The sequence below is a fragment of the Amphiprion ocellaris genome, chromosome 21, assembly GCF_022539595.1.
Source record: "Amphiprion ocellaris isolate individual 3 ecotype Okinawa chromosome 21, ASM2253959v1, whole genome shotgun sequence".
In the NCBI taxonomy this organism is placed as follows: domain Eukaryota; kingdom Metazoa; phylum Chordata; class Actinopteri; family Pomacentridae; genus Amphiprion; species Amphiprion ocellaris.
The window spans coordinates 5,294,182-5,310,524 of record NC_072786.1 but is presented as its reverse complement, the minus strand read 5'-3'; the positions used below and the strand labels follow the sequence as shown (position 1 = coordinate 5,310,524).

Below are 16,343 nucleotides of genomic sequence, written 5' to 3'. Positions count from 1 at the left end.
GTTCGAGGGTGGAAACGTTTCCATTAGTTTTGATGTTCACGTAATATTACTAAAATATAAAAGTTCCTCAGCATTTTGAGTCTGCAGCATTTGTGTTTATATCTCTTTAAACTTGCGAAAGCTAACAAGCCACTACTGTCAATGTGAAACACACTAGGCTACTGCTGGGCAGAAACCAAATTAAAATGTGTCTCAAAAGACATTTCATTACGACATTACTTGTTGAATTTGCACCATTTATGTGTATGTCTCTTGGGATATCTTAGCTATCCCTGCTAAAGCGTACAAGCTAATATAGGAAATGTAAAACACATTACTGCTGGGCAGGAACCTACCTTAATAATATAATGATAATTTAACCCTTTTGAAACAGATTAACATCCTCTTTATGACCACAGGTTATGTCTTGCAACATGGTTGTTTAAGACATGAGAAGCTCCTCACTGCATCAGCTAGGGTTAAATAAATTGTTTCAGCTGAAACATATTCATCACTGCAGTAATTATCCAATGGAAGACTCTTACCTATTTGCTCAGTTAAATCCAGGTGGCGACTTTTTTTCTTTTCTTTTGGACAGGCAATTTTTCTACCAAGACAAACTTGCCATCAAAATACTTTAAAATAGGCTTGAACACATTAAAGCTCCACAGGTAGCAGCTTTACCCACATTGGCTAAATGTCTTTGATCTCATCATATTTGAATGCAATTTCATTTGTTGCTATAATTGACTTTGCAGGAGGAAAGAACCACAGTCCAAAGAACACAATACGCATTATTATTTGTGTATTTACAGTTAAATCACAAGGCCGGCAGGTCCAGAAAGGCTGACTTACAATGAAAAGCACAAACTACACAGATGAGAACACAACATGTCGGTTAAATCCCATCACTTATTATATCCTTGCAAATGTAACTCTGTTAAATATGAATGAGTTAAATCTGCACAAAAGAGCTGCTGGAGTAACGCATCCCTCAGCCTCCTCTTGTTCCTTTTCCATAACAGGACAAGAGCAGCTCAATAATTGATGGAGGCAGGTACTGCACTGCCTGTGGGACCCCGACTCCTGCAATGCAAAACTCCACTACTGGAGGAAGACTTGGCCGTTTTAACTACTCTAACCTGCCGTGGCAGCACCTGTGTCGTACAAAACCACAGTGCACTAGATATAAAAATGAGCCTTTTGCATGCAAAAAGAAAATAATGTTTTCACAGGACGCTGAGTCTTACATCTCATGGCTTATAGATGTGCAATAAAAAATTGATGGCCGAGAGATAAGAAAGCTGCATGATTGCTATGAAAATTTCAGTTTACAAATAGGCCGAAGTGTGTGTGTGTGTGTGTTTGGTGGAGTGAGGCATGACTGATACACAGCTGAAGTGGAATTCAGGTGCATAAGGATAACATATGGAAAACTGCAGAGGAATGAAGTCTTTCTGGCCGCACTTGAGAGAAATAAAACGGCATGGGGCATCCAGACGGCCTCACTGCAGCCCCTACTCCTGCTGCATCATGTACACACCCTGACACACACACACACACACACACACACACACACACACACACACACACACACACACACACACACACACACACACACACACACACACACACACACACACACACACACACACACACACACACACACACACACACATACAGGTTATTGTGAACTGTAAGGACAGTTGGGGCGAAACAGGTTTTTTGGTGTATTAGGCTGGCACCCCTTTCCGCTTGTTTCCCAAGGATGTGAGTGATGCCAAAAAATCTATTTTGAGCAGTACTACACAAATCTCACTTCAAAAGTAAAATACACACAAAACAATTCTAGATTTTTCAACCTGACATTTTGCATCTTTGTAAGGACATGCTTAATTAGGTGAATAAACCACGCCTATGAAAAATATTTACATTATGAGGACTGGCTCAATTTATAAGGACAGTTGATACACACACATACACACGTCACTGAAGTGTATTGAGGGGTCAAACAACTTAGTGGGACTTAGCTTAACACATACACAAACATGGAGGCAATGTGAATTAAGGGGCACACCCAGTTAATGAGGACAAATAGTTTAACTCAACAGTTATTTAAAGTATTAAGACTTACCTAATTGGTGAGCACAATTTGGACATTTTAAAACACTTTTTATATGAAATGGCTTTCATCCATTTAAAGCGCAGATTGTAATGGACAGCCAGTAAATAATCTATATCAGGCAGAGACAATGAAGGAGGAAAAAAGTTTGATTATTCAGTTTTGTATTTTTTTCTTTGTTACAACCTAACAAAACAAATACAGTGCCATCAATAGAAATAAATGGTGGCTATTAACATACTGGCTTTCATTCTATAGTACTGATCATCAACTGAAATGTAACATTTGCTTGTGACCACAAATAATCTGAATGCTTACTGAAACCTGTGAACAAACTATCACAGCTCAGCTGTTTTTCCACAAGCTACATACACACATGGTGACTATACATTATTTTTCTTTTTTAGGGACACACCACGGTTTCTTACAAAGTCTCTTATGTTTTGCACAGTTCGACTAGTAACAGCAGGATGCTCAGCTGTCTTGCACTGCTGGCATTCAATCATCGTTGCTAGTTTACCCTTCTTGATATGGTTTCTGAAGTGTCTCATCACAGCTGCTACTTCGGTTGGTGACTGTTGTTTTCGTTTCCTCCTGGGATCATCCACTTCAGCTGCTATGAAAATGCAGAGGTTAAATGTTTATTAACCAATTCATGCATTTTCTTTACATTTTTTATGTAGCTACAAAATCTTCAACATGCAATATGTAAAGGAAATACACTCTCTATGTAATCTTGTATCCCCTTGTATCTATTGGCAAAATTTGTAAAGGGTGATTGCAGGTTTATGGTGCTTCAGCCTCATTCTGTATGTTAGAGCCACTAAGAAATTTTTGTACAAATTACCATACAAGATAATTAAGTGGCTCTAAATTATTTTTTTACTTAGTTTAATTGTTTGACTTAAAAGAACCCTTAAAATTGGAAGGATAAATGCAATGCTTTTCTCTACACTTTCAATAACTTGTCACAAATCAAAACAAGACAGATGTAGGAGGCCTTTTTAATTTATGTACTAAAAGATTAATAATGAGATGTAATGCTTGTCTTCCCGACATCCTTGTGTCAAACACTTAAAGCACATAAATATTTACTCTAGCCAAAACCTAGTTTTAGGAAGATCAACAGCAACATCAATCTGTTTAAGCCAAATGGCATTGTCAACAATTCAAATTTCAGAATAAAACCCTACCAGTGCCTTTAACACATTAGGACCAGAAGTGAAACACGTTTCTCCCTTTCAAATCAGCTGCAACGTAGGAGCATTTTAGAATATTCAGTCCTTTTCAAGATATATGACCAATAAATGCATTGTGATTTGCTGAAATACATACAGGAAAGATGAAATGCATTTTGGAAAAATGAATTTTGTTACTTTCTGTGGCACTCTTAACCTGAAAACCTTTTAGAAGTCAAAACTCTGACAATGGCTTAATGCCAGAGTAAATGGAGCAGTGCTGGAACAGAGTGCAGAGGCTAGTTGGACCATGATAAAGATTAAATTCCCTTAAATATGACTAGTTCTTCTCAGGAAGCTGGAATTACAAATAAAGGCCAGTAAATTTCAGTAGTTAAGCTAAATAAAGGTCAGTCACTATTTCAAGAAACGCAGTAGCTGGATCCTTAACCCAAGACAGGGATCAGGCTATAGGTTGGGAAAGCTAAATTTAACAGAGTTAGCTTATTAGAGTCGGACAACCTGTTCTTCTGTTTGATGTAAACCTTACAAACAACTGCAAAAACTGTATGGATAATCAGTATTCCTATGTTTTTAAGTATTTGGCTCTCACGTCAAACTCCACTGTGGTTGGATGGTCACTTTCTGCCACTAGTTTGGCTCCACCACAAAATATGTCATGTACAAACCACGAAAATGGTCTATGTGTCGGTTTTCAAAGCTTTCATTTTTTCAGAGGGCACTTTACATCTTATTGGGATAAATTATAATACCTTTTGAAGCTTGTAAAGGCGCAAAGAGCAGTAGCTTTACACATTGTAAATTTGTTAATGCTTGGCATATTGTGATACCTCCATTTCGCAGTAGGTAAAGAAAGAGAGACAGTAACTACAGTCTATAGTACCTTTGACAGCCTCATAACCTTTTTACATACATGTATGGAAGTGATTCTGTAGTACAGTATATACTGTGTGTGAGATTTACCATGTTTATTGTGTCGTTTCATTTTCCTGCTGGGTTCTCTCATCTCGTTATCTGAAAAACAAACAGCAAACATAATCTTAGTGTAATCTTGTCTTACTAACTACTGTTAATTTCTGCGTCACTTACAGGTAATACATGCATGCTTCCTTACAACTTTACAAATGATATTCTCAGTTATACCTTTAGATGTCCCTTCTTGGCCAGAGTCGTCTGTAAATGGAATATAAAAACAGTTAAATAATAATAAATGCCCACAGTCTTTGGCCTTACCAGGCATAAATGCTAAGAAACAAATATGAGCATGCTGCTGGATTGAAATGGAGGATCGTACCATCTGAGGCATCTGAAGGTCCACCAACAGGCTGTGTAGCTCTCTCCATTCCTGCACAGTGTATATCAATGTTTAGCATGGGGCAGGTATCACATGCAAAATGGGACAAAAACAAAGACCATTTCCTCATCAGAGTAGAAACCAGTCAGTGTGTAGCTAAGTATTTTCTGAGCAAGACACAAGCAAGTCTCCTAAAACTGTGAGATGTAATAGTTAAAATGCATTAAGATGTTCCAAATGTTGTCTCAGCAGTAGAACTGAAGCTAGGTGTTGATGATAAATAATATTCTGACCCCTAAAAGGCATTAAAGTATTTAACAGTGTTCTCGGCATACACAGTTCTATGTTTGTTGTATGTTTGGACCACTCTGTTTAACATGACTAATTCTTAAGAAGTGCAGCATGTACTGGATGTAGCCCTCCTTAGATACAATGTTAGCTGGGATAGTCCTCATCTAGATTTGACTTTAAAATCTGACCTCATAACCAAGCTAGTAGGGGAGGACAACACTGCCTAGAACAAGGTGCTCTGGTAATGAATTTACCTGTTCAGTGTTTTCACAGGAAGAATCAGATGTTAAGGTCCCAGCAGCATGATTAAGAACTGTGGCACCTGAAACCTTGTGCCAAGAAGAGGAAAAAAATGAAATAAACAATTTTAGCACCAAGGGTTGCACTTTGTGGTATGTATGTATGAGTTTACAACACAATTATCAACTGGAGGAATGATCACTGATGATGATGACACTGCAGGACACTTTTACCACATTAAAAATTGTTATTCACAGATAGAAAAAAAAGACAATTAACACTAACAACACATTGTACTGAGTATTCAGTGTACCTGACCAGTATAGTTACTGTGAGGACTGTGTGTCTACAATATTTAGCCATGCAAACCTACATCACTAATCTTACGATGAAGGACAGAGTGTATACACTGTCCTGAGTATTCAGCGTACCTGACCAGTATAGTTACTGTGAGGACTGTGTATCTATAATATTTAGCCATACAAAACATACAAACCCACATCAGTAATCTTACTATGAAGGACAGAGTGTATACACTGTCCTGAGTATTCAGTGTACCTGACCAATACAGTCACTGTGAAGACTGTGTCTTTATGGTATTTAATACTGACATGCAGAGAATACAGTTTGTTATTGAAAAAATAATGCAGTACCAACAATCAATAAAAATCACCTGTTCATCTTGTCTGAGGCAGTCTGATGTCATGGCCACAGCAGAATTTTGGCAATCTGCCTCCGTTGCAGTCTTGAGAAGAAAAAAGAAAAAACACAGGACAAAACAATCAGCACTTCAGATGAAAAATAATAACAATAACAATAATATGTAGTCACTTAACAAATCAATAATATATGCACAACAACACACACTGAATCATGACTATATGACAACAAAACAAATGTATTCAGCCTTTCACTAAGAAGAAGAGGTCAGTTCTTACTGCTGTGTCGATTTGACTCTTCTGATATTCTCCACATTCATACAGTGTTCTCGGCATACACAGTTCTATGTTTGTTGTATGTTTGGACCACTCTGTTTAACATGACTAATTCTTAAGAAGTGCAGCATGTACTGGATGTAGCCCTCCTTAGATACAATGTTAGCTGGTATAGTCCTCATCTAGATTTGACTTTAAAATCTGACCTCATAACCAAGCTAGTAGGGGAGGACAACACTGCCTAGAACAAGGTGCTCTGGTAATGAATTTACCTGTTCAGTGTTTTCACAGGAAGAATCAGATGTTAAGGTCCCAGCAGCATGATTAAGAACTGTGGCACCTGAAACCTTGTGCCAAGAAGAGGAAAAAAATGAAATAAACAATTTTAGCACCAAGGGTTGCACTTTGTGGTATGTATGTATGAGTTTACAACACAATTATCAACTGGAGGAATGATCACTGATGATGATGACACTGCAGGACACTTTTACCACATTAAAAATTGTTATTCACAGATAGAAAAAAAAGACAATTAACACTAACAACACATTGTACTGAGTATTCAGTGTACCTGACCAGTATAGTTACTGTGAGGACTGTGTGTCTACAATATTTAGCCATGCAAACCTACATCACTAATCTTACGATGAAGGACAGAGTGTATACACTGTCCTGAGTATTCAGCGTACCTGACCAGTATAGTTACTGTGAGGACTGTGTATCTATAATATTTAGCCATACAAAACATACAAACCCACATCAGTAATCTTACTATGAAGGACAGAGTGTATACACTGTCCTGAGTATTCAGTGTACCTGACCAATACAGTCACTGTGAAGACTGTGTCTTTATGGTATTTAATACTGACATGCAGAGAATACAGTTTGTTATTGAAAAAATAATGCAGTACCAACAATCAATAAAAATCACCTGTTCATCTTGTCTGAGGCAGTCTGATGTCATGGCCACAGCAGAATTTTGGCAATCTGCCTCCGTTGCAGTCTTGAGAAGAAAAAAGAAAAAACACAGGACAAAACAATCAGCACTTCAGATGAAAAATAATAACAATAACAATAATATGTAGTCACTTAACAAATCAATAATATATGCACAACAACACACACTGAATCATGACTATATGACAACAAAACAAATGTATTCAGCCTTTCACTAAGAAGAAGAGGTCAGTTCTTACTGCTGTGTCGATTTGACTCTTCTGATATTCTCCACATTCATACAGTGTTCTCGGCATACACAGTTCTATGTTTGTTGTATGTTTGGACCACTCTGTTTAACATGACTAATTCTTAAGAAGTGCAGCATGTACTGGATGTAGCCCTCCTTAGATACAATGTTAGCTGGTATAGTCCTCATCTAGATTTGACTTTAAAATCTGACCTCATAACCAAGCTAGTAGGGGAGGACAACACTGCCTAGAACAAGGTGCTCTGGTAATGAATTTACCTGTTCAGTGTTTTCACAGGAAGAATCAGATGTTAAGGTCCCAGCAGCATGATTAAGAACTGTGGCACCTGAAACCTTGTGCCAAGAAGAGGAAAAAAATGAAATAAAAACAATTTTAGCACCAAGGGTTGCACTTTGTGGTATGTATGTATGAGTTTACAACACAATTATGAACTGGTGGAATGATCACTGATGATGATGACACTGCAGGACACTTTTACCACATTAAAAATTGTTATTCACAGATAGAAAAAAAAACAATTAACACTAACAACACATTGTACTGAGTATTCAGTGTACCTGACCAGTATAGTTTCTGTGAGGACTGTGTCTTTATGGTATTTAATACTGACATGCAGAGAATACAGTTTGTTATTGAAAAAATAATGCAGTACCAACAGTCAATAAAAATCACCTGTTCATCTTGTCTGAGGCAGTCTGATGTCATGGCCACAGCAGAATTTTGGCAATCTGCCTCCGTTGCAGTCTTGAGAAGAAAAAAGAAAAAACACAGGACAAAACAATCAGCACTTCAGATGAAAAATAATAACAATAACAATAATATGTAGTCACTTAACAAATCAATAATATATGCACAACAACACACACTGAATCATGACTATATGACAACATAACAAATGTATTCAGCCTTTCACTAAGCAGAAGAGGTCAATTCTTACTGCTGTGTCGATTTGACTCTTCTGATATTCTCCACATTCATACAGTGTTCTCGGCATACACAGTTCTATGTTTGTTGTATGTTTGGACCACTCTGTTTAACATGACTAATTCTTAAGAAGTGCAGCATGTACTGGATGTAGCCCTCCTTAGATACAATATTAGCTGGGATAGTCCTCATCTAGATTTGACTTTAAAATCTGACCTCATAACCAAGCTAGTAGGGGAGGACAACACTGCCTAGAACAAGGTGCTCTGGTAATGAATTTACCTGTTCAGTGTTTTCACAGGAAGAATCAGATGTTAAGGTCCCAGCAGCATGATTAAGAACTGTGGCACCTGAAACCTTGTGCCAAGAAGAGGAAAAAAATGAAATAAAAACAATTTTAGCACCAAGGGTTGCACTTTGTGGTATGTATGTATGAGTTTACAACACAATTATGAACTGGTGGAATGATCACTGATGATGATGACACTGCAGGACACTTTTACCACATTAAAAATTGTTATTCACAGATAGAAAAAAAACAGTTAACACTAACAACACATTGTACTGAGTATTCAGTGTACCTGACCAGTATAGTTCCTGTGAGGACTGTGTGTCTACAATATTTAGCCATGCAAACCTACATCACTAATCTTACGATGAAGGACAGTGTATACACTGTCCTGAGTATTCAGTGTACCTGACCAGTATAGTTACTGTGAGGACTGTGTGTCTACAATATTTAGCTATACAAAACATACAAACCCACATCATTAATCTTAAGGACAGAGTGTATACACTGTCCTGAGTATTCAGTGTACCTGGCCACTATAGTTACTGTGAGGACTGTGTGTCTACAATATTTAGCCATACAAAACATACAAACCCACATCAGTAATCTTACTATGAAGGACCGAGTGTATACACTGTCCTGAGTATTCAGTGTACCTGACCAATACAGTCACTGTGAAGACTGTGTCTTTATGGTATTTAATACTGACATGCAGAGAATACAGTTTGTTATTGAAAAAATAATGCAGTACCAACAATCAATAAAAATCACCTGTTCATCTTGTCTGAGGCAGTCTGATGTCATGGCCACAGCAGAATTTTGGCAATCTGCCTCCGTTGCAGTCTTGAGAAGAAAAAAGAAAAAACACAGGACAAAACAATCAGCGCTTCAGATGAAAAATAATAACAATAATCACATGTAGTCACTTAACAAATCAATAATATATGCACAACAACACACACTGAACCATGACTATATGACAACATAACAAATGTATTCAGCCTTTCACTAAGAAGAAGAGGTCAATTCTTACTGCTGTGTCGATTTGACTCTTCTGATATTCTCCACATTCATACAGTGTTCTCGGCATACACAGTTCTATGTTTGTTGTATGTTTGGACCACTCTGTTTAACATGACTAATTCTTAAGAAGTGCAGCATGTACTGGATGTAGCCCTCCTTAGATACAATGTTAGCTGGGATAGTCCTCATCTAGATTTGACTTTAAAATCTGACCTCATAACCAAGCTAGTAGGGGAGGACAACACTGCCTAGAACAAGGTGCTCTGGTAATGAATTTACCTGTTCAGTGTTTTCACAGGAAGAATCAGATGTCAAGGTCATCATTATGGTAATGTTTAAAATGACTAAAAACACCCGAGTATTAAATTTACCAGTATCGCTCCTCTATTACAAAAAATCCTTCATCATAATCAGCATTTACCATCTGTGTTGCATTGTCTGCTCTGAGGTTGACCAAAACCTCAGAGCAGAGCCGCTCCTTCTCTGGGCTAGACTGTGAAAATAATACAAGGAAAAATTAGTCTTGCTTGAACACACTTCTTTGCTGGTACAGTAATTGTGTGTTTAGCAGTATACATCATAACAAGATTATGCAAAAAGAAAACGTTCCACTGCTGGTCAATAATTTTTTACATTGTACTGTACATTATCTAATGTGTATATTTTCATCATTCTCTAAATTGTGCAAAGGTATAAAAAGACTGATCATGAAAATTATTCATGGCATGCTTAATTGTACTGTGTAAATCCAAAACAGTGAAATTCTGGTAGATTCCATCTATACCTTTAACCTCCAAGGCCAGTCAGAGTCTCCGTAGTTGTACGTTATCTCTTCTCCTGGTTTGATATCCTTCAGTGCGAACAAACAGAGATGCGGTATTCCAGTGACTGCGATTGTTTTCATTTTACTGTTTGGACTGATGTGGTCATCGTTCACCAGTCTCCCAAGGGAGTTATCTTCTTTGGCTGCATCAATGCTGAAATAGCAAAAATTATGATGAGTTAAGGTTTTATACTATGACAGTAATTAAACATATATGAACAAATTTATAAGTGTGGACCTTTACTAAGCTGAGGCTATTTTTCTAAGGGGGAAATAAAATGTTGAGATGCTATATTTACCATAATTTTTTTCCATCATGGCGAAATTCAAACATGAACACTTTGAGGGCGTCATGGTACAGTCTAAGGCGGTTTTCATGTTCTTTTTTGCTTATTATTTCTCCACGATACTCTATGAGGAACTCTCCTTTCTGAAAGTAGTGCCTGCTGAACACTCCTCGACCTCACACAGAATAGAGATTGTCAGAAAAAGTTAAGATTAACACAATAATTAAAAATCTAATTTTGCAGACAATCCTGAATATCTTAACTCACCTTTGTATGAATTAATAAACTGCACTTCAAATCCATCCTTGTCTTTACCCAGGGATGCAAAATATTTTGCTTCTTCTTTTGGTTTTATTTTTGCCCTTTGCGGCCTCATGGCCATTTCTGTTTTGTCATGCAGTCAAATGATAATGCCTGTAGGAATGATAAACAGAAACACATAAAGTGAAATAGTCTGGTTTAACTTTCATTACACTAGTAATATCACTATCAACAGACCACTGTACAGCTGTCTTTTGTCATGGATTACTTTTTCATTTTAATGTACCAATACAGCCCAGTGAAAAAAATCCCAAACAGACACTTTTTCTACTTTTACTTAAACTGTGCCAAATAGCATATTTACTTACACACTGTGCAGCTAAGTTTCATTAAATGGCAAATCTGCAGAGTGCATTAACATAACATTAACTTACTATAATTTCAATTGCTCACAAAGATAACTTTTCATTAAAAGAACGCTTAAAGAAAAAAAACAGTTCGGTAGGTAAATGCAAACATGCAGACTTAACCTAAGCTAGGCTAACTAACATTAAAGTTAGCTTCACATGCGTAGCGTTGCATTTAAAGCTAATGCTAATTAACGTTAGCACCACATGCTAACGCTAATTAACGTTAGCACCACATGTAGCGTTGCATGCAGCGCTAACGTTTATTGGCCCGAAAAATAGTGCAGGACTGCACACTGTGAATGACACTCACGCTTTAAACTAACAATATAAAAATATACTCGGTCACACAAATTTTTGGACTCCACATGTGGTGGTTAGTTTCAGGCCTTACCTCTTGCGTCCACACCTGCAGGCATTTAAAAGAGACGTGCTCCTGCAGACGGTGAAAGTCAGGAAGCATTAGGTGTCACAGGGCCACAACAACGACGGTGATTGGCTGAAGAGAAGTCAACCTCAGGAAGCGCATTTTCTATTTTATTTATTATGTCAAGCAAATGTGTGTATGTTAAAGTAACGCCATTTTCATTTCTGTATTTAAAAGAAAATATAAAATATTACATCTTAAATAAATATCAACATTTAAAACGTGCTTTCCCTGACATATTCATCAGAAATTATTCAAAATAACCATTAAAAATAGCCGAATAACAATCTTAAAAAATGTTTTTAAAAAATAAAATAAAAATTTAAAAAAAGAGATGGCAAAAAAATCATACATTATTTGTATTCACTTACTTCTTATGGAGCAGGCAAGTAGGCAATTGCATATAGCCAGCTCATAAAAAATGCAGCACTCAACACCATTTTCCAAACACTGACTGTTTTGTGCAACTATTCGAAGCACATCTGTCTTATAGGTCTCTTTACTGGTCAAATCTGTCTCTTCACTGATCATATCTGTCTCTTTACTGGTCATATCTGCCTCTTTAGTGATCATATCTGTCTCTTTATTGGTCAGATCTGCCTCTTTACCGGTCATATCTTTCTCTTTACTGGTCACATATGTCTCTTAACTGATCATATGTTTCTCTGCACTGGTCACATCTGTCTCTTTTCTTTTCATATCTGTCTCTGTACTGGTTATATCTGTGTCTTTCCTGGTCATAGCTGTCTCTTTAATTGTCATATCTTGCTGTTTTTCTGTCTGTCTACCAGTAAAAGTGGTAGCTACTTTATGACAGCATAGTTTTCTGGGTTATGAGGTGCCCGCATGGTGTAATTCGAGAATACACAGCTTTTCTGACAAAATCCGCAATTATGGGGACCTTCCGCCTGTCAACCAATCAGAAGCCCTGAAATATACACTGTGTGAATAATTCATGAGCAGGTGCAATACCAGGACCTGTCTACAGGGGCGCTATGTTGATACACAAATTATACACAAACTCAGGTCAATGTGAATTGTTGAGACTTTTGGAGAAATTTTGGATTCCTGCCTTCTAGACCTAAAGAAACCCTTCTGCATTGTCAGAATTATGAGGACACCGACCCTGTCCTCATAATTCAAAATGTCCCCATAGTGTGGCGTGTATTCATGCAAAATGTCCTCATAATACACAATAGCACACACACACACACACACACACACACACACACACACACACACACACACACACACACACACACACACACACACCCTCTCCCAGAGCCTCCGTCAGCTCAGCCATCCTGCACAGCTCCAGTCCCGTCCCAAAGATGAGCTCTTGTCCTGCTCTGACTTCTGTTCCCTCACTGAAATTTGTTTCAGGACGAACCTAATTCAAATTTTAAGTCTTTCTAAGTAAAATGAAAGCAACTTGTATTTCTTTCTTTTAACTGGCTGTGAAATGGCACATTATCCCTTTCAAACCTGTGATGAAATACGAAATATTCAAGGTGTGAAGCCAAATAAAACGTCACTGCCACCTTAGCCGTTTTACTCCTGGATTTTTACCAGGTCAAACATCGGGTTTGAATTGTTTTTTTTTTTTTTTTTTTTTTTACTAATTCAGTCCAGTCGCACAGCAGTCAAGACAAAATCAAGTCTCAAAATTGGAAAGCTGCCCTTTAAGAATGACCACAGCTGTACTGTAAGTACACTACTGAAAAAATAGCATACAGCTGAAAAAAATAACAAACAATTATAATATTCCAGCAGCTAGGGGCACAAAAAATTACAGGAAAATGACCAAAAATAGCCATATCATAAAAAACACAATCATTTTCCAACAATAAAATCATTAAAATACATTTTTTGGATTAAATTTGACATAAAATCCTCTTTTTGTGCTTTTTATTGTTTAATGAGGGATGTTTAAATGTGCCAAAAATTTTACATTTAACAAACAAACTGTTGTAAAACTAAAGACACAATCCTTCTTTTTTCTGTTAATTGAATTTCTGACATATTTACTGTATTCAAACTTGAATTCACCCGTTTCATTCCATTAAATAAATGGAAATATTTGTGAAATTCTAATAAATTTACAAATGTATGTTTGCAATCTTTCTATTACAAAAAAAAAATAAAAATCAAATTTATTTTCAAAAGTGGAAATTTTATGGTTATTTATAGTCACTTTTTTTGGTTATTTTATATTGAACACCCACATTCACTATATATTTGTTTTTATATATATTATATATATATATATATATATATATATATATATATATATATATATATATATATTATATATATATATATATATATATTATATATATAATTTTACTGATATAATTTTACTGATATTTTAGATGTTTTTCATTACTGATATTTTTAAAATAAAAAAAACATTATTATGTTAACATATTTATTATCATTATGATCTTTCCCTAACCTAAACAATGCTGTAGTCGCCATGTGAAGATTTTGCAGAATGTGAGAACCCTGGAGTAAAGGTTGGTATATGTCTGTGGGAGGAGGTTTTTAGGTTGTATTTTAGGTGGTCCGACCCTTTGAACTGTTGCGGGTCCACACCTGCAGTACGACTCCCTGCCTGCCCAGAGAGACGGTCTGATCTCCCAGGGAGAAGCCCAGGCGTGGAAACGTTGGTCTCACAGCTGCTAAACTCATCGCCGAGGGAGTCGGTCTCCCAAAGCATTTCTGTGACATCCCATGAGGTTGACACCAACACGAATGAGCTCACTATCACACTCCACGGCACTGTATCGGCTTCCCCCGTTTATCAAAGCGTCTCCCAATAAAAGATGCATTTCTCTTTGTTGCCATGAACAAAAAAAATAAATAAATACTCCAATTAATTTCGCGCAGCTCTTCAGCCCCAGAGATTCCACGGCTGAGTCTGCCAGGAATCTCTGCAACAGCAATTAAACGTCTCTGCACAAAGGAGGTCAGTGGAGTGAGTGAGAGGAGAGTTATATTTCCAGTGGGGTGTAATGATAATTGTGTTTATTGTGCTCATTCCTTGGCCAACAGCCTAATGAATTTTCCATCTCGCCATTTCGCAGGCTCTTAGCTCAAAAACTAATATTGCTGAAAGTAGAAAACAGAGCTGTACAAGCAAATTCCAAAACTGGGTCCCATCTGCTTCTATTAATGCTTTAAACACATGAACACAACAGAGCGCTCCCATCTGGATTCTGGCTTGATTGATTCAATTATTGAGCATTTTGGTTTAATTCCTCCTTCGCTGGATTGCATGAATCGAAGCTGCCATGGTAAACAAGTTGCCGAGTGTCCCGGCTCTAACAGGACAGTGTGTGTTCATACCACACCCTGTCATTCAGTTGTCAGCGGCTCTGTTACAGCCACACGTTGCCTCACACACATGACTAGAAGGCGCTGCTACAAGTGTATATTTCAACTACTTTTAACTCCAGATCGACTGATTAAACAACTTGTGACTGCGGCACGCAAACTGACTCAACAGAGCTTTCTTCCTGTTAATAAATAGGGGCTTTATATATTGCAATAATACACAACAGTCAGTGAAGTTTCAAACCAGAGAGAGAAAACACTTATCTAATCAAAGAAGTGCTTAAAAAGTCACATTAGTAGCTTCAGGACAGCTGCATTGAAAACAGATGATCCGCACAAAGCATGAGAGGGAAATAAAGCATGACATGATGTAATATTACACATGGTTTGGAAGAAGTGATTTGGCGGACTCTTGCACAGTCAGACTGAGTTTACTTCCAGCTATTCTGACTAATTCTCAGTGGTGGGACTCTGCACCTGTCAGCCTGCAGCCCCCCAACTCTGGTCTGCATCCACAGCGAGATCAGCTCCACCACACAGAAGTACAGCACAGTGCAGTGCAGCAGGTAAAAACGTCCTCCCTCGGATCAGAATCAGGACTCACCTTCTCGGAGCGCTTCCTTCGTCCCACTCGAAGAAGATCTGATTTATCCTGCTTTTTTTTCTGCTTTGCAACCCCTTGTTTCCAGCCTCCTCCAGTGACACCAAAGAGGGGAAAATGCTGCTATTCCATCTAAGTGCTCACAGAGAAGGCTTGAGTGAGAGAGAGAGAGAGAGAGAGGAGAGAGGGAGGAGAAGACAGAGAGAGAGCCAGTGTCCTATTACACCACTGAAGTCTCCCTCCTCTTCCCTCCGCCTCACCCCTCCCTTCCACCACCATCCTCCCTCCCTCCCTCCCTCCGTTAACTAGACAGCAAACAGATCACTTTAACATGCACAGCTCTAAACATCTGAGGTGGAGGACCCTTACCTCACACAGTGACAGGGTGAAGCCCACGAGGTCAGACACATTGCTGAACAACATTACTTTCAATCTGTGGATGATTAAATGGAAAATCTAAAAATATCCAGTTCCATGATATTAATGAAATCCAGCGTTTCTTTTATTGTGTGCTTATTAAGTTTTCCTTCGTAATAAATTGGCTCTTAAGTGTATCGTGAAACTATTTTATCAGTTGGCAACATGAGTCGTTGCCTCAGATAAGGAAAATAGTTAAGACATGAGGTACAGTCATGTTTGCCAGTCTGTAAGGCTGCATTTACACACTGGTGCTTTGAGCTAAATGCTAACACAGGGG

General features: G+C 37.7%; 2 protein-coding genes across 2 annotated transcripts in view; both read right to left on the bottom strand.

Moving 5' to 3' along the window:
• The window catches only part of sema3c (sema domain, immunoglobulin domain (Ig), short basic domain, secreted, (semaphorin) 3C), a 65,371-nt gene extending 49,563 nt beyond the window's left edge, over nt 1-15,808 (bottom strand). The window contains exon 1 of the mRNA XM_023265861.3: nt 15,650-15,808. The gene's annotated coding sequence lies outside the window, so the exon portion shown is untranslated. The remainder of the gene's footprint in view (nt 1-15,649) is intronic.
• On the bottom strand, nt 10-11,928 carry LOC118469710 (uncharacterized). Its single transcript, XM_055006413.1, has 16 exons — nt 10,882-11,928; nt 10,627-10,789; nt 10,289-10,481; nt 9,926-9,997; nt 9,253-9,324; nt 8,475-8,549; nt 7,941-8,012; nt 7,526-7,600; nt 6,992-7,063; nt 6,333-6,407; nt 5,799-5,870; nt 5,140-5,214; nt 4,595-4,645; nt 4,444-4,473; nt 4,264-4,314; nt 10-2,717 (listed from the first exon to the last, which is right to left on the bottom strand). Exons 1-15 carry the CDS (start codon nt 10,994-10,996, stop codon nt 4,303-4,305), a joined length of 1,224 nt encoding a protein of 407 aa, XP_054862388.1. The 5' UTR covers nt 10,997-11,928; the 3' UTR covers nt 10-2,717; nt 4,264-4,302.
• Nucleotides 15,809-16,343: the final 535 nt, after the last annotated feature.